Source organism: Rana temporaria, chromosome 10 (assembly GCF_905171775.1).
Source record: "Rana temporaria chromosome 10, aRanTem1.1, whole genome shotgun sequence".
In the NCBI taxonomy this organism is placed as follows: Eukaryota; Metazoa; Chordata; class Amphibia; order Anura; family Ranidae; genus Rana; species Rana temporaria.
Window position 1 is genome coordinate 26,078,769 of NC_053498.1, and position 23,919 is coordinate 26,102,687.

Sequence of the window (23,919 nt, forward strand, 5' to 3'; positions counted from 1 at the left end):
TGCTGAAAAAAAGTTCAATGCTTCCAAGCATGCGTCGACTTGATTCTGAGCATGCGTGGATTTTTAACCGATGGTCGTGCCTACTAACGATTGGATACCTAACCGATAGGTCAAAAACACACGATCGGTTTTGAGCGATGAAAACGGTCCATCAGACCGTTGTCCTCTGTTTAACCTATCGTGTGTACGAGGCCTTAAACATTCATAGGATCTTCGGTGCAAGTAAAGGCCTTGGCTGGGCTATAGCCACATGCCTTGTTTGCTTGCTATCCGGTAAGCAGGAATTTTTTGGCGGCACACTTTTTGATGTGAATCACTGGGATGGCATTGTGATTAAGATCTACCTTATCATTCCGATTATGGACACATATTACCATGATATGCAATCAAGGAACCACTAGCATATTTTGGGACTTTATTAGCGCGGCTAATCCTGGCCATGGACCCAAAAATTTGATATTTTGTTCCTCAAGCCACTTAGTTATCACTTATGCCTTATGGCAAGGTGCTCCATCATGCTGTAAAAGGCATTGTTCATCACCAAACTTTTCTTTGGTGGTTGGGAGAAGTTGCTCTTGGAGGATGTTTTTGTACCATTCTTTATTCATGGCAGTGTTCTTAGGCAAAATTGTAAGTGAAAAAAGTGATAAATCTAAAAAAAAATAAAAAATCAGTAGCGCTGAAGATACTACTAAACGGTGCCTGTGTTTACCAGACTATATAGTGATAATATCCTTCAAAAATTACACCCTGTGACATAAGTGTTTATGTGCACAAACTAAAAATATTGTATAAAGTCCAAACAATGTATCATTAAAATCCAGTGCATAAGATCTCTTCTAATCTTCCACCACACCCAGTTTTCAGTGATTCCTCTACCGTCAGATGCAAAACTCACCACAGCAAGTTGCCTCACACTCTCCTGTTTGGCCTGTAAATGTAAACAAAGTCTCACAGATAAGTATAGCCGGTTTTCCAGATTCCAACCAAATGACTGTCAGATTGCTCCATATGCAAATATGTAAAAAAAAGCTCCAATAGCGTGATATCATAAAAATCTGTTTTAATAACACACTGTAAACACTTCAATTATTGCACTCACATGAATCAGAGAAAACTTGAGCATTAAATAACCGCAAACTCTTAAGATAACTGTACCAAAACTGAGTGTATTGGTCGCGGCGGACCCAAGGTAAACCACTGATCTCTCACCGCCTCCTTGCCGCTCTACCCTGGACCTCCACTGCCTAGTTTAACTTCGTGACATCACGCATTCCTTCAGACGGTTGCTGCACAACCACGCCCCTTTTTTCACAAGCGCAGAGCTGGGAACATAGGAAGGGCAGATTCATTTGGTTACAATCTACCTCAAAATTGTAAATAAGCCCACTCCCTTGGCTGAGAAGCAACCCCACACATAAATGGTCTGAGGATACATGCCCCAAACAATCCGAAAATGGATTTATCAGAGAAAATTACTTTACCCCAGTCCTTTTTCCTGTACCGTTTGAAGAATATCTGTCTGTCCCTGTCCATGTTTATTAATGCCACATGCCGATCTTTAGTATAGTATAATAGGTAATCACCACACTGCTATTTACAATAAACTACTGTAGGTAAAATAAAAAAAAGTGTCAGTAAAAGGCTTGCTGCTAAGCACTGTTAGGTGTTCCCACACCACAAAAAAAAGTGCAGCACTAACTTACTAATCAATAACTTAAAGGAGTTCTCTGACCTAAAACTTTTAACCCCCGCTGTGCCCGGGCTGTAAAAATATACAAAATAAACTTTCACTTACCTGCCTACGATCCCCCGTTGTTCCGATATCGCCGTCCCGTTCTCTGGTCCCGGTCTCTTCCGCTTCCTGTGTGTCGGTGACTCATAGTGCGCTCAGCCTATCAGCGGCCGCGACGGGACATTGCTGCGGCCGCTGATAGGCTGAGCGCACTATTAGTCACCGACACACAGGAAGCGGAAGGGGCCCGGGACCGGAGAACGGGACGGCAATATCGGAACAACGGGGGATCGTAGGCAGGTAAGTGACAGTTTATTTTGTATATTTTTACAGCCCGGGCACAGCGGGGGTTAAAAGTTTTAGGTCAGAGAACTCCTTTAAAGCGGAGTTCCACCCTAAAGTGGAACTTTCGCTCATCTGATCCCTCCCCCCCCCTCCAGTGCCACAATTGGCACCTTTCAGTGGGGAGGGGGGACAGGACACCTGTCTTTGAGGCTGCGTACACACGACCGGTCCAAACCGATGAAAACGTACTGAAGTTCAGGTTCATCGGTCCAAACCGTCCGTGTGTACAGCACATCGGTCTGTTGTCCTTCGGACAAAAATGAGAGAACTTGCTTTAAAATCGAACCGATGGACGGCTGACCATCGGTCAAAACCGATGGTTAGTACATAAAAGCATCGGTTCAAAACCTGCGCATGCTCAGAATCAAGTCGATATCTTGGTATGCTGCCCCCTTTAGAGTTTCCTTCACTGGAACTAGGGGGCCAAGCCCAACTCCTGAAGAACAACCCCACACCATAATCCCCTCTCCACCAAATGATTTGCACCAGTGCACAAAGCAAGGTCTATAAAGACATATGCATCAGCCCAATTTATCAACATAAACAAGTGGATATGAATATATATATATATATATATATATATATATATATATATATATATATATATATATATATATATATATATATATACACATCCAATATAGAAAAGTGACAAGTTCAATTATGTCTCCACTAATAAGGTGCAAGGAGTGAAGTGCATAAAAGATCATCCAAAATTGAGTGAGTAAATTAATAGTCTTACAAAAACGATCCCCTTAAAAAGAGTGATGCTGAAACTTCACACAACTGCTCAGTGCTCACAGAACTCTCACCTCCATAAAATGATGAATCAGCCTTATGGATATCCCCATATGTGAAGGTCGCAATCTTGTATTTCTCAGTTCATATGCATTGAAGCTCTAGTCTTAACTGTGTCAGTGCCACAATTATAAGTCTCCATTATTACTGGTAATACGATTGCATTACAAATAACTTTCATTATTTACTATTTCCAGATGTTCTCAATGCTCCTGTCCTCAGTAGTAATAGCACTTCTAATAATCTCATTGGTGGCACCTATGTGTCTCTCCACTGTAATGCCAATGGCCAAACTGTCACTACTTACACCTTCTACCTGAATGGGAAGAACTGCTCTGGATCCCATGTGACCTGCCAGGATGCCAATCTCTACTTCCAGCCAATCACAGGGATTGACAGTGGACGCTACACCTGCACCATACAGAACCCTGTCAGCTCCAGCACCAGCAACACCCTACATCTAAATGTATCAGGTAAGAATTATATGATATGTGGTGTAAAAATGAGACGTCGTTGGGAAATTCTTTCAGCCTTGCTGCCCTCTAGGACTGGGGATATCCTGAAACCACTACAAAAAATGAACAAAAGAGGGTGCACCAGCCTAGTGCATTATCCCACAGAATTTATTTGAGATCAGCAAGAATAATACTCACAAATGTGTGAATTAAAATCGCTCATTGAGCTACTCATCCTTAGTCCAGTAGTCCTAGATTTGGCACACTTCAGAGTGCAGGGGGACCTCCCCAGGATCCTTTATGGCTAATGGATTTCAAAGTTTACCACTTCTTAATCAGAGCCAAGGTTGGTAGCCATAAAGGATTCCAGTGAGGTCCACCTTTGGAGTGTACCAATCTAGGACTACTGGGCTATAGACGAGTAGCTCGATGAGCGATTTTAATTCACATGCTTGTGAGTATTATTCTTGTTGATCTTAATAAATGATATAGGATAATGCACTAGGCCATTGTGCCCTCTTTTGTTCATATCTTGAAATTATTTACAGGGTTTAAATAAAGTGTACATTCCTTCCAAATTTGAAAGGTCTTAAAGTAGTTGTAAACTCTTTACAACCACTTTATGCTACAGGTAAGCCTATAATAAGGATATTACAGTAGGGGAGATGTCTGTGGATATTACAGTGGGGGAGATGTCTGTGGATATTACAGTGGGGGAGATGTCTGTGGATATTACAGTGGGGGAGATGTCTGGATATTACAGTGGGGAGATGTATGTGGATATTACAGTGGGGGAGATGTCTGTGAATATTACAGTGGGGGAGATGTCTGTGGATATTACAGTGGGGGCGATGTCTGTGGATATTACAATAGGGGAGATGTCTGTGGATATTACAGTGGGGGAGATGTCTGTGGATATTACAGTGGGGGAGATGTCTGTGGATATTACAGTGGGGAGATGTCTGTGGATATTACAGTGGGGGAGATGTCTGTGGATATTACAGTGGGGGAGATGTCTGTGGATATTACAGTGGGGAGATGTATGTGGATATTACAGTGGGGGAGATGTCTGTGAATATTACAGTAGGGGAGATGTCTGTGGATATTACAGTGGGGGAGATGTCTGTGGATATTACAGTGGGGAGATGTATGTGGATATTACAGTGGGGGAGATGTCTGTGGATATTACAGTGGGGAGATGTCTGTGGATATTACAGTGGGGGAGATGTCTGTGGATATTACAGTGGGGAGATGTCTGTGGATATTACAGTGGGGGAGATGTCTGTGGATATTACAGTGGGGGAGATGTCTGTGGATATTACAGTGGGGGAGATGTCTGTGGATATTACAGTGGGGGAGATATCTGTGGATATTACAGATTTCTGTGGGCTAAAGAAAGTGTACCCCTCAAAATACACCATGGTGTGGCAGTAATGGGTGGACATGGTAAAAGATCATTCCATTGTTCATTTATGGTTTATTGCAACAAACCCTTTTATGCCTTCCATCATCGTCTTCTTTTGCAGCTCTCTGCATTCAGCCATGTGACCTCTCAAAGCAACAAAAATAATCTTATTGTATGGGAAACCCTAATAAAGTCATGGGCTGGTTATACAGCCCATTTTTTTAGTGCCTAGATTTTTCTTTTTAGTGCTATAACCCCCCCTACATAGCACTGTTGTTAGACTTTGAATAAGGAAATTATGATTCTTTCACAATTTGTTTTTAATTTGGCAGATCCGGTCTCTGACGTGAAATTAACCAGCAATATATCAGGATGGGTCTGGCCGGGAATAGACGTGGTGTCTCTGACCTGTTCAGCTCGTGGTACAAATATCACTTACTCCTGGAGCCTTCAGGGGGTGCCACTGCCCCCGGACTCCCGATACCACTTTACTGTGAACAACACAGTCCTAACAATCAGCAATGTCACTGCTAATGACACTGGAAACTTCACCTGTACAGCCACCAACTGGATAAACAACCAGACCAGCAATGAAGTAAATCTCACACTGGGCTGTAAGTGTAAAAACAAATTACATTTATTACCAATAAGCAATTTTAAATGCAACTGTCTGATTTTTTCATGTACATAGACAGTGAAAGTCACAACTGTGCTTATGCTAGAATTTAAAGGTTCAGTCTTAAAATTGTGCACGTTTTATATATAAGGGGGCAGATCCACAGAGCGAGTACACCGGCGTATCTACTGATACGCCGGTGTACTTTCAAATTTCCCGTGTTGTATCGTTGTTTTGAATCCTCAAAACAAGATACGACGGCTTCTGGGTTAGATCCGACAGGATTTTCTTTTGCGCAAGTCGTCCGTGAACCAGGATGGACGTAATTCACGTCTATGTTAAAAAAAAATGACGTCCTTGCGACGTCATTTAGCGCAATGCACGGCGGGAAATTTAGGGACGGCGCATGCGCAGTTCATTCGGCGCGGGGACGCGCTTCATTTAAATGAAACACGCCCCCCTAATCGCCGATTTTAATTCCGCGCCCTTACACTGCCAGAGATAGACTACGCCGCCGTAACTTATGGAGCAAAATTTTTCAGGATTCGAACCAAAGCCGGGAAAGTTACGGCGGCGTAGCGTATCTCTGATACGCTGCGCGGGTGCAGATCTCTGTAGATCTGCGCCAAGATTTATAACTGCACCTTATTTTACTTTTCCTACTTTTCTGAGCCGGCTGACACTTAGGCTTTAGGTGACCTCTGACCCAAGTTTGACCCTCAAGTTGGACAGTCACAAACTTTCTGCTCAGTGAGAACATACCAAATCGGTATCAACCAATAAAGATCTTTATCTAAGTTCCTGTTACCTAAAAGTAATACTACATTTGCATGGGTGTTTAGGCACGGTGCAAATTGCAACAGCAGAAACCTACTGACTCTTGCTGCTGTTTTTGCCATTGTGAGTGGCTGGCCAAGGCTACCGAATCTGTATACTCTAATGACAGGTTACTGGATGGATAATCAGTCAGTGTCAGTTCAGTGAGGGAGTAGGACGCTTCCCGACGAGTCTGCTCTCTCCAGGGACCAGACAGATAGCCAGCTAGACACCGCAGACAGGCAGGCAGGCTCCTACAATCTTTGCTGCATGAATCAACTTGCAGCCCATAGGACCGGCTCCTTCCTTCCCTTCGTGGGCCCCTCTCTTCAGGTAAGAACCTGTCTTTCAGGGCCATCTTTCCACCCCCAGGAAACGCTAGTGACCGTCCTTTTCAGGACAGCCACTCCAGCAATCCAAATTGCTGCTGTTTACCTTCTCTTAGAGCCGCATGCACCCCAATCAGTCACCCATAATCACCCCGGCCACCCGCCGCGCATAGCAGCGCTTTTTTCTGGCGATCGGCGGCTCTTTCCCGCATTCGCGCCAGACCAGGCCTTATTCGCGGCCGCCGCTTCTGAGCATGCGCGGGTTTAAAACGTCGTTTTAGCCCACACACGATCATTTTTTACTACCCGAAAAACAACATTTTTTAAAACAACCTTAAAAAATGCAGCATGTTCGAATTTATTTTTTGTGAAGCCCACACACGATCATTTTAAATGACGTTTTTAAAAACGTTGTTTTTTTCATGACAAAAAATACAGCTGGCAGGACATTTTTTTGAGCATCTTGTCAGCACACCGCTCCAGTGTGAAAGGCCTCGGGCTTTCACACTGGTGTGAAAGGAGCGGCTCTTTCAGGGTGCTTTGCAGGCGCTATTTTTAGCGTTATATCGCCTGCAAAGCACCTCAATGTGAAAGTAGCCTTACTCACAGGCAGCAGGCACTTATTGGTCAAAAGTTAACAAAATCAGCACCCAGCAGCCATGTTATGTGACACACGGTGACAGAGCCAACCAGAGCCATGATAGACTGCCTGCTGCCTGTGAGTTATCATAATGCTGATGATGTTAACCAGTTGCTGATCACCTGATAGCAGATTTACTGCTACAGGGCAGTCGCGCTGCTCAGGATCACGTATATACATGATGCTGCATTTCAGGTACAGGGATCTATGCATTCCCTTAGTAAAAGCACCTCCCCCACAGTAAGACAACATTTGTTAAGCACACAGTTAACCCTTTGATTGCCCTAGATGTTATCCCCTTCCCAGCCAGTGTCATTAGTACAGTGACAGTGCATATTTTTAGCAGTTATCTTTCATAAGCAAGACTGCACACTTATGCCGCGTACACACGATCAGTCCATCCGATGAGAACGGACCGATGGACCGTTTTCATCGGTTAACCGATGAAGCTGATTGATGGTCCGTCGCGCATACACACCATCGGTTAAATAACTGATCGTGTCAGAACGCGGTGATGTAAAACACAACGACGTGCTGAAAAAAATGAAGTTCAATGCTTCCAAGCATGCGTGGCCTTGATTCTGAGCATGCGTGGATTTTTAACCGATGGTCGTGCCTACAAACGATCGGTTTTGACCCATCGGTTAGGAATCCATTGGTTAAATTTAAAGCAAGTTTGCATTTTTTTAACCAATGGTTAAATAACCCATGGCGCCCACACACGGTCGGTTTTGACCGATGAAAACGGTCCATCAGACCGTTCTCAACGGTTTAACTGATCGTGTGTACGCGGCATCTTTGTATAGTAAATACTGAATATTCAGATTATTGCATAAGCCTCTCTGTATCTAGTAATGTTAAATTAAAGTCTAGGTATAATTTTTATTACATGCAGTAGTTACATTGGTCCAGCTTGGGCCAATATAAGTATGCATATCTCACATGTGAGTGATCAGTATGGCAAGTGACAATCGCTGTAGTAGTTGGTGCAATTAGAGTGATTGCCATTATCTTCTGACTCCTTTCCTCCACCCTGCCAGCAGTGACCCTTGTCCTTCACCCTGCCCGCAGTGACCCCAAGTCCTCCACCCTGCCAGCAGTGGCCCCATGTCCTCCACCCTGCCAGCAGTGGCCCCAAGTCCTCCACCCTGCCAGCAGTGGCCCCATGTCCTCCACCCTGCCAGCAGTGACCCCATGTCCTCCACCCTGCCAGCAGTGACACCATGTCCTCCACCCTGCCAGCAGTGACCCCATGTCCTCCGCCCTGCCAGCAGTGACCCCTGTCCTCCGCCCTGCCAGCAGTGACCCCTGTCCTCCGCCCTGCCAGCAGTGAGTCTTCCACCCTGTGGACCCCTGTACACTGCTCTGCTAACCCCTGTCCTCCACCATGCATACCCTTGTACACTGTCTTGCTGACCTCCCATCCTTTTTCTTGCTAATCTCCTGTACACAGTCCTGCTGACCTCCCTTTTTTTTATGCGTCAATTGCTGATGATGGCATCACAACCTTGTGTTTTAGTAGCTGGCAAATGCTTTTTGTTCAGACTCTCAGTAACAATGACTGTTGTAAATTGCAGCTAAGATCTCGGCTGTGACACTGACCGGTAACATATCGGGATCATATATTTGGGTTGGAGAAGACTCTGTGTCTTTACATTGCTCAGCTGATGGATCGAATGTCACTTTCTTCTGGACACTAAATGGAGCACTAATAACCCCGGGTTCTCAGTATCGGATATCAGAAGGTGATTCTCCTCTACTCTCCAACCTCCTCATCAGTCCCGTCTCTAAAACTGATGCTGGACCTTTCATCTGTGCAGCATCTAATCGGCTCGGATCTAAAACCAGCAATGCCCTGAACCTCAGCTTGGCCTGTGAGTAATTATTTTTCATTGCTATTTAAATATTTTCAAATCGAATACAATGCTAGCACTAGAAACTTGTACAAGAATATCCAAAGTAGATAGGTTAGTTTAGATGCAACTCATCAAATGTGATGTCATCACACTGGGTGGGGCTATTTGGGCAGCCAATCTTTTACCGCTGTTTATGGGAGACAGCTGAATGAATACTGATAGATATGAGAGACAATTGATTCTTGTACTACATGTGAGTGTTTTTATCAGGGCCGTCTTAATAGCATCATGGGCCCCTGGGCAAAGTAATGCTCTGGGGCCCCTACAATGGAGACAGTGCATGTAAACAGAAATCAAGTAGGTAGAAGGTAGGGGATATCTAGGGTGTAGAGGGGTCAGAGTGCTGGGGGATAACTGGGATGTAGAGGGGCAGCCTGGGCTGCCCCAATTTCAGGGCAGCCCGGGCTCAAGGACCAGCTGCTTTGGGAAAAGGGCAGGGGCCCCCCATGCAGCTGGGGCCCCTGGGCAGTGCCCAGGTGTGCCCTCTCATTAAGACAGCCCTGGTTTTTATGCTATGTTTTTCTAATACATTTTACACACAGAGTACTATTTATTTCTCTGCATGAGATGATCTGTGTCCATTGGACACATTGATAATGGGGAGAAAAGTTATTGCATTCTATACGCTGCTCACGCTATACTGACCTTCTATGATTAAGAAGTTCATCTTATAAGGTGAAGGCACATCCATAAGCACGTGATGTGTTTTCTAGAAGACAGAAGGTTTGCAGTTCTCAATGGACTACGATTGCACTCATCGGCACATTTGTAGAACATTTACACTTACTCCAGCATGCTAACTGAAAGTCTGTACATCAGAACAGGCAAAAAGCTGGAGAACATGTCTTCAGGAGCCTGGCATTGCACCCATGATCTGCTGATCGCAAGTGCAATGCTCTGCAGGTTTCTGTGGGAAAAAAATCACTGCACATTTTCTTTGCAAACCAATGTGCATTTATTATTTTATTTCTTTAAGATTAAATCCAGGCTGGAGACAACGTTACCCTTCCAGTGTTTCCCTTTCATGCTGCAAAGGTTAACTGCTTGTTTTGTCTAGGGAGAATAGAATAAGGTAGAATACTTACTGTGATGCATTTGCCTATATGTCTCAGTTTAATTCTCCCTGCTTGCCATGTGTGATTCAGTCCTCGGCTAACAAGTTATTGACGTGCTAATGTCCCCTCACTATTTCTAAAGGTTAATTGATCTATTGTCTTGTGTGAAGGAGATCTGTGTTTAAGTGGCTTGTGTTAATTATTCTGATTGCTCCATTGTGGTAATTATCTCTCTATATGCGGGGTCGAGCTGTCTAGTTAATGTATTCAGTACAACTAGTAATCAGCGTCACTGATCGGCTCCGTCATGTCTGCCTAATCATCTGTATGGAAGCCCCAGTGTGAGGGGGCGGAGATTTGTCATTGTAACAGTTTTGGAAATTACATATAAGCTCTGTGTTATAACATTAAAGTCTGTCTTGTTCTAGCAGTAAGCCTGGACTCATGTGTGGCTTAATGGGCGATCTCAGGAATATTCCTCCTAGTGGAATATTGGGTGATGTTCTTATGGAAGAAGGGAATCTTTGACGGGGATATCATACCAATACCGTCACACTTACCCTATTCTGCATTCCCACAGGCTTCCTCATTGTTATACAACTTGCATTGTATGTGAGGATGCTGAGGGCCCACCAACACTGGAGGAGAGTGGTGGCTGCCAGGGTAGCAAGAAATAAGGTAAATAATTGACTTATTTATAATCCTCTACACAAAAGCAACCATTATGCCCAGTACACACGGCCAGACTTTTGACAGTGCAAAACTCCGTCAGAACTCTGACGGATAGATTGAGAACATGTTATTTATCCAAGTCCGTCTGAATTTTTGATGGAAAAGCTCACTTTTTCCATCGGAAAATCTGGCCGTGTATTCGAGGCATTACAATTATGGTCTTCAGGACTGGAATTCAGCTTTACATTGTAAACAGGTGCCATGGCTTCTTACTGGGGATGGAGGGGGTGGCATTGGACTAAAGTGTATCTAAAAGCAAAAATTAAAAATAAAAGCACATTTCTGTAAATAAAAATGAAATATATTGTAATTTACCAGCTCTTACATGTGGTTTTCTTTATTTCAGTCTTCCTTTTTCTTTATTGAAACCTGCTGATTTCGTTAGTAGCACACTTTCCATTTTAGGATGACAAATCTCACTTTTTGCACAAATCTGTTGCTTACAGAATAAAGCTTGGTGGGCAAATAACATTGTTTGAGATCTCAGTTAAAATCTGATCATTCAGTCCTTGTCCACTTAAACCGGAGAGCACTGGCTGGCAGTTACCATTCTCAGCTCTGCTCCTCCAGTGCTCACCGGAGCATGAGGCTGGGGAGGGCGTGGCTGTGGCTGGCTCCAGTTCTCAGCTGCTCACTGAAAGGGGGAGCCAGCAGGGGCTGCTGGTGGAGGATGCCAATAATATTTTGGGAATCTTTCAGAGATTGCATCAGCTCTGCCAGGTCAGATGATAATGGGTAATAACCTGCTCAGCTAACTCTGGATCACAGTAGAGCAAAATAGTGTATACTTCTCTTTGAATCCACCCCACTGAATTCAGCTACAAAACATAAGGACTAGCTGACTTGCAATACCAAGATAAGAACTGGGAAGGATAAATAGATTATTTGAGTTAACCCACAACATATGCAGAGGATATAGGACAGCTTTGAATTTCTAACAAAGATTGACAGTTTTTTCCACAATATGCATTCAACTATATATTTAACAGATCAAAATGGAGCGAATTAAAAAGTAATTGTTAGGGTTTACAAACACTTTAAGTGTATGTAAACCCTCACATTGGGAAACCACCCAGTTTAAAATAGAAGTGAAAGGCAAAAAACTTCTGTACAGGTATAAAAAAGGCAAAAGAAGGTATGTAGCGGTACCCCCGTAGGGGCTGCTGAATGTTGTGGTCCATCTATCACCTGTCATCTCTGCCCACTCCTCAATCCTTATTTACTCTTAAGACAATGAACAGTCCTGTGCTTTTCTTTTTGTTATTTTATTGAGGGAATTTGAACTTGGGTGGGTAAGGGGTTATAGGATGCCCAGAGATCAATAGTTGGATCAATAAATGATCAATAGAAACTTCTATACACACTGTACAGCTCCAGTCTTCTCCAGCACATCGCTTGCTTGCAGACTGTTACTCACTTCTCCTGCACAACCCTTACTTGAAGCTACAGCTAGCATATGGTTAGGCCCAACTCTGACTCAGTTAGGCCTTAGCAACTGCCATTTGCAGCCAGGGACCGTGGGTCCCTATGATGTAACAACAAAATAGTAGGAAGTTCTTTAGTGCTAGCTGCCCTGTGGTAGAATACTGTTCCCAGTAAGCCTTCTTCAGGCTCTGCCAGCCCTCCTGACTGCAGCTGTCCTACTCCACTGCCTGTAACATCACAGTCCTTATTTCTGGCTCTACATCCATCTCAGTCTGCACACTCACAGTCCGCTCCGGCATGCCTCCCCAGCTCTCCAAACTGTGCCTGTCACTCCTGGCTGCAACCGGTGGATTCCTCCTGGAGACTTGCCTGGCAACGCTAGCTTCTGTTGTCCTCTTTGGTTCCTCTTGGTGCATCCTGTCCAGATACTTCTTGCTTTCCAAAAGGCTCTGACTTTTACCCAAGCCTTAGGCCTCCCTGCCCAGGCTGGGGAGCGCCATCAAAGGCCCCCTGACAACCTAGTGCTCCATTTTCAGCTTCTTCCCCCTGACAACTCCTCCCCAGGGTATTTTAAGGAGGCCTGCCCCCCCCTGCTAATCTTAGTTGGGGATTGGTCAGGGCTCCTTGAGACACCCCAGACAGCTCCACCTCTCTTCCCCTCCTCTCTTCTGGAATCCTCTAGAAGCCAGAGGGAGGTAACTGAAATATGATGCATCTGTGAGTCACTAGCCTACTCTGAGCCACTGCCAGCCCACACAGATCAAAACAAACAGGCCTAGCTTCCAGCTAGACCTGCCTAAATTTACCTGTACTCACCAAAAATATACCTCTAGCACCTACCTAGATAGAGGGTGCTACAGGTATTTATAATGTTTTGATCACATTCCCTCTGTTCTCAGCTGCAAAAAAGCAGGGGGGAGGAGAAGCAGCAGCACACTGTGCTTCCGAGTGAATGTCTGTGTAGGGGGGCGTGGCAGGACAAGTCTGCTCATTGGAGGAGAGCAGGCTGAGTTTCCAGCATAGCTAGAGAACTGACCATGCTGTGTTCAGTGGGACTGGCAGGAACACCAGGGATTGCACACAAAGGAAGCAATACAAAGAACAGGATAAAATGTTGGCTAAACAAACACTTTAAAGCAACCCTGACTGATGGGTATACAGTCAGCAGATTGTAACAAATGAATAACACTTTTTTGTGCACCAATTTATAATGTTCATACATGCAAATTTTCCTGTTGCTCATTTATGTGTGAGATTATCTATAGGTAAACATATAGATTTAGAATGTATAATTGATGATGATAATGTTGCTGAGTTGACATTTTACATTTCGTAGGGAATCCGGAAGAAAACATTGCTTGCTCTGTTATGCCTGATGGACAGGATTTTAAACTTGGCTGTTCCTGGTCAGGAGGGCATCCAGAAGCTAATGTGTCCCTGACCTTCAATGGAACAACAGAGAATGGAACGAACAATGTAACCAGCCCGGCATCCATAGGTGATGTTCAAGGAACAGATCTCACTTGCCTTGGAGATCAACTAGGAAGAAAATCACTTTGCACATTGAGAATAGGTGAGTTTCAGATATGTCCACTTGAAGCCCATCTTCTACCACAGCAAGGGTTGTATTAATCAGACTCAGAGCCCAGATAAAGTAGCATAACCCTGGGCTCCCTATAAAAGGGAGCAAAATCCAGAGCCTATAAAAATATGTCGGGGCAGATCCACAAAAGGATTACGCCGGCGTATCTACTTATACGCCGGCGTAATTTTAAATTTCCACAAAACAAGATACGACGGCATCTGGGATCGATCCGGCAGGCGTACATTTTAGTACGCCGTCGGATCTAAGCTGCAATTTTTCGGCGGCCGCTAGGTGGCGTTCCCGTCGAAATCTGCGTTGAGTATGCAAATTAGCTAGTTGCGGCGATCCACGAACGTATGTTGGCCCGGCGCATTTTTTTACTTCGTTTGCGTTCGGCTTTTTCCGGTGTATAGTTAAAGCTGCTGTTATGAGGCGTACTCGATGTTAAGTATGGCCGTCCTTCCCGCCTAGAAATTTGAAATTTTTACGTCGTTTGCGTAAGTCGTTCGCGAATAGGCATTTGCGTAGAATGACGTCACCGTCGGAAGCATTGGCTTGTTCCGGGTTAATTTCGAGCATGCGCACTGGGATACCCCATGGACGGCGCATGCGCAGTTTAAAAAAAAAAAACGTTGTTTAGGTCGGGTCACAACGTATTTACATAAAACACGCTCCCATCACTTCCATTTGAATTCCGCGCCCTTACACCGCAAAAGATACACTACGCCACCGTAACTTACGGCGCAAATTCGTTGAGGATTCGAAACAAAAAAAAGTAAGTTACAGCGACGTAGAGTATCTTAGATACGCTACGCCCGGCGCAATAATGCGCCGTTGTACGTGGATCTACCCCGTCATGTTTTCAGATCTTTGTACCTATAAACAGGAGGATTTTCTTATTTATACAGAGAATCTTTGGAAACATTGCAAATACTCACTATGGGTTAATTTCCTAAAACGAATAGACCGTTTACTTTGCAAGAGAATTTTCCCCAGAGCTTAACGAATGTGGTGAGATTTTAAAAAAAAAAAGCATTTTTGCTTGGACATGTTCGGATGATGGGAGTAGGTCTTCACCTTATTCCCTATGCTCGGGGGAAATATCCCTTGCAAAGTGAACCACCTTTTTGCCTTTAGTAAATCAACCCCTATTCGTACTGGGGTTGATTTCCTAAAGGTAAATACGATGTTCACTTTGCAAGGGAAATTGCACCCTGCAAAGGAATTTTCTTTTAACTTAGTGAATGTGGTGTACATGCACTTTGCAAGGAAAAAGAATAACGAATCACATGCAAAGAAATAACGCAGTATTTTTGCTAGAACTTGATTGGATGATGGACATCAGCAGTTCTTCACCTCATTCACTAAGTTAAGGGAAAAGTCCCTTGCAAAGTAAACACCCTAAATGCCTTAAGCCAATCAACTCCATTCCAGATAGCAAGCTGCAAGTTTAGAAAATAATATGTTAAGCTATTGCTAGACTTGTCCGACTTCACAAGTTTGTTGCACAATTTCGGCAAGTCCACATTGCATGACTCCAGATCAACTTTCTTTGCTAACATTCTGCAAGTCTGCTGCACGTTTTGGTTCAGTTATGCTGTGCAATGGTCATCCCACCACAGGGGGGCACTGTGGCTTGCAGAGGTCTTGCTGTAGACTCACCACTGCAACTTTGCTCTGGATAGAGACTTGCCATGCAAATTTGCTACAAATTAGAAAAGTGTCAACTAAGCGCATCTGTGATCCACACCACGACCTGGTCGGACCATGCCCCTGTCACCATCACAATTTCTGACTCTCAAAACGTAAGACCTGCGTTTATCTGGAGAGCTAACAACTACATCTTGCAACACCCTTCTTTCTCACCAAAAATTTCTGACCATCTGAAAGAATATTTTGACACTAATATGGGCTCTGTGCCCGATCCAGGCGTGGTGTGGAACGCGCATAAGGCATGTATTCATTTATTAGAGGAATTTCTATTAAACTGAGCTCTACCCATAAAAAGAACAGATCGATAAGAATAGATACTCTTATATCGCAAATAGAGCGCCTTAATAAATCCAACCCGATCCGACTAGGGCCGCTCACATACTTTCCCTAAGACAGGTGCTAAGGCTCCTTCTTCTGCAATCCTTTGAACATAACCAAAGAAAATTGAAAGCATTTTCTTACTTCACATCTAATAAGGCTGGTAAAGTTCTAGCACAACGTATTAAGGGTAGGAGAACTAAAAATAAGATTGACCATCTCTTTCATCCGCATACCAATGCACAACTTAACAATCCCCTAGCAATCGCTGGTGCATTTAGCACGTACTATGGAGACCTGTACAACTTATGTAATGACCATGACACGCATCAACCCTCCCCGACAGACATAGACAACTTTCTCAACCACATATGTCTCCCATCCCTTTCAGCAGACCAACTGGCTCGGCTGAATGAACCCTTCACCATTTCAGAAATTCTTGCAACCATTCACTCTTTACCTTTGGGTAAATCCCCTGGCCCAGATGGGCTCACCGGGGAATATTTTAAACACTTTGCCCAACACCTAGCGCCCACCCTAACAGCAGTGTTCAACAACGCGGCCGCCTCTTCCAAATTCCCTAAAGAATCCCTGCAAGCACTTGTTGTTACTCTGCCCAAACCGGGAAAAGACCCGCCAACACCCCAAAACTTCCATCCGATATCACTCCTCAACCTCGACCTAAAAATCTATGCGAAAACGATTGCCACAAGGCTTATTAATATCATGCCCACACGGATCCACAGGGACCAATCTGGTTTCACAACTGGTAGACAAACGTCAGACGCCACGAGACGAGTGATCGATATTCTACATTATGCCGAGTCCAGCGGAACGCCTTCTCTGCTCCTAGCCTTGGATGCAGAGAAGGCGTTCGATAGAATCCATTGGGGCTATTTACGACGAGTTCTCCAAAAATTTGGGTTCCAGGGACACATACTAAACTCCTTACTTGCTCTTTATACATCCCCGGCAGCACAAGTGTTCTCTGCCGACATGCTCTCCAAACCATTCAACATAACAAACGGCACCAGGCAAGGTTGCCCGCTGTCGCCACTGATTTTTAATCTACTTATAGAACCCCTTGCAGAACACATTAGGCAAAACCCGTACATTTCAGGATTCCAAATAGGTCCCAATTCTCACAAGATCAGTCTGTTCGCAGACGATGTCATACTTATGTTAACTGATCCAACAACATCACTTCTGGAAGTGCTTCAGTGGTTCAGTGAGGTGTCATACTATAAAGTTAAGACCTAAGTCTAGTATATATGATTTGTTGGCATTGACACCACTACCAGGAACTTGGTGCAAACACAATTTCCCTATAAATGGGCAGATCACGAGATATCCTACCTGGGAGTCCAACTGACAAGCTCCACCAAAAATGTAAATATTTAAAAGTAATTTCAAGCCCTTCCTCGATACACTCCAGAAAGATACTACTGACCTAGACAAACATGAACTCTCATGCTCTGGCAGGCTCGCAGCATTTAAAATCATGCACCTGCCTCAACTACTGTATTTATTCCAGACACTCCCCATCCCTATCCCAGCGTCCTACTTCCATTCTCTACAAACTACCCTGAATAAGTTGCTGTGGCAAGGTAAGAAGCCCCGCTGCGCAAAACAACTTCTCACCAAACATAAATCTGCGGGGGGGTGCAGGGTCCATAGATTTTAAAGAATACTACTGGGCCTCAATTCTCACTCAGCTTAGGGATTGGTTCCAGCCGCCCCCCCCTTACCTTATGGGGACAGCTGGAATCATCATTGTTTAAACACAACAACCTTTGTGACTGGATTCTGGGGGTCCCACATGGTACACTTGTCTCCAATTCACTCCCTCCCACGATGAGAGCTTCAGCTTTAGCTTGGAAATTCCTTGTCCAGCAGGGTGAACTTCACCCTCATCCATTCCACCCTCCTATACAATTGAACAGCCTAACGCATTGCACTGAAGACCTTGGGTTAACACATTGGAAAGCCAATGGCATATGCTACATTCATGACATCTTTAGTGGAGAAACATTACTTACGTTACCGCAGATACAAGCAAAGTTTCAACTTAAACAAACGGAACTCTTTACTTACATCAGAATTAAACACTGCATATCTCAGATGTCCAGGCCGTGCTATTCCTCCTAAAGTGTGGTCTTTTTTGACCGATTACTCCTCGAAAAAGAAAGGAATTTCCCTTTTTTATAACATTTTCCGCCAGAAACAGGTATTTTCCAAAGCCAAACCACACAGCCAATGGGACATAGACACAGGCCAAACAATTACTGAAGCCCAATGGCAATCCACACTCAGATCCATTCACAAAGCTACCCGGAATGCGGCGCTGTGGGAACTCACATTAAGAATCTCCCTACGTTGGTATCTCACGCCAGCTAAATTTGGTAAGAACATCCCGATACATGCTGGAGATGCGCCGGTGCTAAAGGCGATATTCTACACATACTTTGGTCCTGTCCGTCCATTAGCCCATACTGGTCCACGATTTTCCGTATTTTGTCAGACATAATTGGTAACCCTCTACCTCCATCCTCAGCTCTGGCACTGCTTAATGTGAATTTGGACCTGATCCCCACTGACATGAGACTGGTAGCCACCAATATCCTTATGGCAGCTCGGCTGAGCATAACCAGACTCTGGAAATCTACAAAACCCCTGACGATAGAAAGCACTATTGGATTTGTAAATCTGCACTATAACTATGAGCCAACATTGGCTTCTAGCAGAGGTCGCCTCAGGGAGGCTCACGCGGTGTGGCTCGCATGGGGACGTTGGTCTAGAGCAGCAATATTTCTGTGAATCCGATGGTCGCAGAGACCACCCGGGTTGACAGTATTTTAGATATCGTAGTCACTTTATGACATGTCTGTATGATCCATTTTCCATGAACACTAACCTTGCTCTTGTTGCCTAACCTGCACTACCTTTGTAACATGTTTACTATTTTTGTGTATTGCATACACACTTTTGACGAGGAACTGGTATGTACCTTGCTTTGTTTGTTCTATATTATGTGAAAATGTAATAAAAACTATTGTTAAAAAAAAAGAAAAGCGTCAATTAGAACTTGTGCTTCAAGTGCTCTGCAAGTGTACAACTTGCCAGTGAAAATGTGCAGCAAGGTAACAAGATTTACAATTCAAAACTGCCACAAATTTGAGGTAGGTTATCCTTGCTATCTGGGATTGTGTATCACAAACAATTTTCATGCACTTCTTTTCTCTCTGAATCATCTTTTCAATAATTTCCTGTCTAATTGCTCTCTAAAGATGGCTGCAGGACCTTTTTCAGGACTGATGTCCTGATGGTGACAACAGTATACCATGCCTGCATAAAGTGTAATAACACGGTCAATTGTGTGCTTCTAAACAAAGATTTTCGAGTTCGTATCACCAGGTTTTACTTTAATTAAAGCTGCAGAATTATTGTGATTTTGAAAGTAATTTTTAATATTTTTAACACTGGTTGAACTGGATAGACTTGTGTCTTTTTTCAACCTAACTATGTAACTATAAAGCTTATACGAGATGTTAGCAATTGGAAATACTAACCTGAAGTGTGCCGTTTTGTGACAAATTTACTGCTGTCTGGTCTCAGTAGACATTCTCACTTGGTCATTCTCAAGGGTATTTCCCACTCACATTCCAGGTTCTGCAGTTTCCTGCTGAAGACCATGCTGAGGTCTAACAAAAATACAATAGCTTGGTCTTAAAATTGTGTAGCCACTTAGACTTTCATGTTTTAACCAGCCATATGCCGCGTACACACGACCGTTTTTCATGTCATGGAGAAAAACTATGTTTTTCTCTACGTGATTCTTGTCAAGCCTGCCTTGCATACACACGGTCGTAAAAAAAAATGCTCTAGCAAAGCGCAGTGACAACAAGTTCGACGGCACTATAAAGGGGAAGTTCCATTCGAATGGCACCTCCCTATGGGCTGATTATGCAAATTTCCCTTCCCATAACTTGCTTCTGAGCATGTGCATTTTTTCCCCGACATTAAAGCCTACACACAACCGTTTTTCACAACGAGAAAAACGACGACGTGAAAAAAGGATGAGAAAAATTAGAGCATGTTCTAAATTTTTAATGGCCATTTTTCTCGTCGAGAAAAATGCTCTGGAGCCCACACATGATCGTTTTTAATGACCAATTTAAAAAAAAAGGCATTTTTCTCGTCATGAAAAACGGTCGTGTGTACGCAGCATTAGGGTTGAACCATGCAGTTGTATAATAATGCGATTAATTGTATGCTTTTTGTGTGTTTATTTCATCAGGACCCCCAGAGGCCCTGGGACATGACAACACCACCATCACTGATACAAGAGTTGGGGGGACTGTAAATCTGACAGTGACCCTGGAACTTGGGCTGCCAGCAACTTTCACTTGGCTCCATTCCCTCTCTAGCCAAAGCAAGGAATCTATCCAAATCCGGGAATCCTCAGAGAGCAGCACCAATTTTAGTTCAAGTTACCTGATCCGAGATGTGACTGTGAATGATGCTGGAAAATATGAATGCATAGCTAAGAATATAATTGGAACTCAGAGCTTTCTCTTCATTGTCAGTGTGACTGAAAGTGAGTCTATTATAAAATCTATATCTAAGAAATATAACTAAAAAGTTTTAAAATGTTAATATGAAAACACTGTTAAACAAAAACTTGAAATTAATGGCATCACAATGCATAATGGTATGTATGATGCCATGCATTGAGGGAAAACATGATAAAATAGTCCATTGCTACAAGCATATGTGTGCAAGTCTTTCATCTAACATTTAATATTAGTAATCACCACAGAATGTTAAATCTGGTTCATTAATGCAAGGGTTATCAACTTTATAAACAAAGTGCTAGATTACAGTATTTGAAACTTTAGAAGGCTAGACATTGGTCAGTGGGGGTACAAAAGTCCCCAGCGTTAGTGGGAGTAAGCAATCCCCCTGGCTCAGTGCTAAGTGTTAGTAAAAAATGTCCCAGGGTTGGGCTTCCGTGGGAGAAAAAATGCACCTAGCATCTGTGGTCAGTGTGAGGATGAATAATGTCACATCATTGGTGCCAATGGGAGGAATTGTGCCCAGCGTTTTTGTCAGTGTGAGGAATTTTGCCCCGCTAGTGGTTTCAGTGGAAGGAATAGTGCCCCATCAATGGGAGGACTAGTGACTCATTGTTGGTTTTAGAGGGAGGAATAGTACCCACTGTTTGTGTCAGCAGAAGAAACTGTGCCAGCTGTTTGTGTCAGTGGGAGGAAGTTTGCCCCACCAATAGTTTGATTGGAAGGAAAAGTGCCCATCAATAGTAATAGTGCTCAATCATTGGTTTCTGTAGGAAGACTAGTGCTCCATTGTTTGTATCAGTGGGTAGTATAGTGCCCTACAACAGTGTCAATGGGAGAAATTGAGCTCATCAATAATGTCAGTGGGAGGAATAGTGCCCCATCAATGGTGTTAGTGGTAGGAATTGTGCCCCATTGTTGGGGTCATTGTAAAGAAGTGTGCCCCATCATTGGGCTTAATGAGAGTATTAATGCAACAAAGGCCAGTTAGAGAAAATCTAAGGGCTACATTTTGGTAACTGCTGCATTTGTAAAGCTCAGGTCCACATGTATGTATTTGCCTGTAGCATGTCAACTACATGCGTCCAGCAGATCCCCAGGTGTATAAACAGGTCAGATTACCCAAATAATCCTCTGTCTGTTGCCTGGGTTTACATCCCTTTCCTGCAATCTTAACATTGTAAATAACAGATTATGGCAGAGTTAGGGTGATGTCAATCATCAGTAAAAGTTTTCACCTAAAAATAGAGAAAAAAGTCTTTATAATGTAAAAGCATCTATAGAGAAAATATATTTTGCTAGTATTTTCCTTTTTGTCAAAATATATGAAAAATATATATAGAATTTTCTAAAAAATAAAACTGTTCGAATTGGCACTATTGCATTTTTTTACATTTGTTTCATAGATGTTATTCCTCCTACAGATGGCTTGACCGGTGGTGCAATAGCTGGTATTGTCATCGGGGTTTTGGCTGGTGTTACTTTAATTGGAATCGCTGTGTTCTTCATTGTGAAGAAAAGTGAGTTTTTTGTTCCAAATTGTACTCTTTAATTTTGTGCACTAAACGTTGTTGTGTTCATTTTGCCCTGTTCTGCCTAAAACCGAATTCTAGGATAAGGCTAACTAATTTTAAAGTAGTTCTAGTGGCTGAAGGGTTTTTTACCCTCATGCATTCAATGGGGCTGAGCCATGCTCTGTGTGTCTTATGGACACACAGAGCGGGGCTAGGGAGGGAACACGCACAAGTACCCCCATAGCAAGCGGATTGTTATGGCGGCACTCAGCAGGGGGAGGAGCCATATGTGCTGGCAGGGTATCCGAGAAGAGAAGGCTCGGGGATGCTCTGTGCAAAACTATTGCACAGAGAAGGTAATTATAACAAGTTTTGTTCTTTTTTTTTTTTTTAAAAATGAGCCTTTAGTATCACTGCAAAATTGCATGTTAACATCCATACATTTTCCAGCCAGAAAAGCCTCTGAAATACTTTATTTTCACTTTGTTGCTGACTTTCTCTGACTTCATGACTAAGCTCCACCTACTGCTACCCCCCCGTCCATTGAGAGTGCCCTTGCTAAGCACTAAAGCAGCTTTACTGCACGTTGACAGAGGATAGCAGGACAGGGAATCTAAATCAGAAAGTGGTACAGAAAAAAATGTTTCTGAATTATAATGGAAATAGCTGGCATCTCAGAGTCTTAGGCAGGACATTTTAAAATTTAAAATGAAGTTCATGACCACTGTGCTTGGCTGTTTATCTTCTCCTTCCAACCAATGTGCCATCTGCACACTTGCTATCAATTTACTTTCAACAGTCTCCTGTTCAACACCACTGCATGCAATCTCTTCATCGTATGCAAAAAGCCTATCAGATCATTTTTTCTTCTTGGCTATTAATGTTTTGTAAAAAAAAAAATATTCTGAAAAAGAACGACTATATTCATGTATCAATTACATAATACTGAGACTCTGGTTTGTAGATCCAATTTTAGGTTGGGCTCCCTAGAAATGGATTAGGGTGCAATAGGGCCCTGAGCAAGGAAGCAGCTGCCTTCTCGCTCATCACTTCAATTGGAATTGAATTGAAATTCTGCATTTTTAGGCAGTTGATAGAAGTTGTGCTTATCACACTGGTTTACTGTAGGAATATGATGGTTGTACCTGGGACCAACAGACATCCACCAGGCCCTAGATTACTACCTAAGGCCCCTTTCACATAGGTGCTCCCGCTATGCGGAATCCACGTGCTCAGTGGAGGATGTCTCTGCTGATGTTGCTGAGCAGGTGGATGACAGGTCCGCTATGCAGAGCAGACACGGATACAGTCCCACTCAACTCTATGGGGCAATCAAATGGAAACAGACCGCCTGTCCGTTTCCATCCAATGACATCTGATTCGAGCTGCTGGACAGATGGAATATAGGACCACCATTAGTCAGTTTTTGTCAGACAGGATGAGATGGCGGTGGGTGTCAGCGCTGACATCTGCCACTCCAAAGGGGACAATGCAGTGTCCGATCAGGTCTGCCTGAAAAACTGACAGGTGGACCTGATCAGGCAGCCTGTGTGAAAGGGGCCTTATGGATAATTGGGCCCTGGTGCTGCCTTACCTTAATTGAATTTGAGCTTAGGTGATACACACACACACTCATCTGCCAGAGTCACTGGTTACATTTCCTCCAACCAACAGGCTTCTTACTTTCTACTCAAAAGTGGAAAACCATTATAAATAATAATTTACTACTATTTTACATATGCCTAATGATACAGTATCAAAAGCAGGTAAGGACTGGAGGGACCCCAAAGGCCCAATAGACCAAAAAACAAGGGGGCATGGGGACTATATCGGTACTAGATAAGAAAATAAAAAAATAGAATAGAGGGGTAGTAGAGATAAAAGACATATGTCAATTTATTTAGCATAGTATCAAAAAACAAGAGACACATATAATCATAAAATACAT

The 23,919-nt window shown here is 43.5% G+C and overlaps 1 protein-coding gene across 1 annotated transcript in view; it reads left to right on the top strand.

The window, feature by feature from the left end:
• The window catches only part of LOC120915819 (carcinoembryonic antigen-related cell adhesion molecule 1-like), a 113,750-nt gene that overhangs the window by 61,007 nt on the left and 28,824 nt on the right, over positions 1–23,919 (top strand). The window contains exons 3-8 of the mRNA XM_040326618.1: positions 3,076–3,351; positions 5,071–5,352; positions 8,717–9,013; positions 13,604–13,840; positions 20,181–20,480; positions 21,882–21,977. Coding sequence (XP_040182552.1) covers positions 3,076–3,351; positions 5,071–5,352; positions 8,717–9,013; positions 13,604–13,840; positions 20,181–20,480; positions 21,882–21,977 — 1,488 coding nt within the window. The remainder of the gene's footprint in view (positions 1–3,075; positions 3,352–5,070; positions 5,353–8,716; positions 9,014–13,603; positions 13,841–20,180; positions 20,481–21,881; positions 21,978–23,919) is intronic.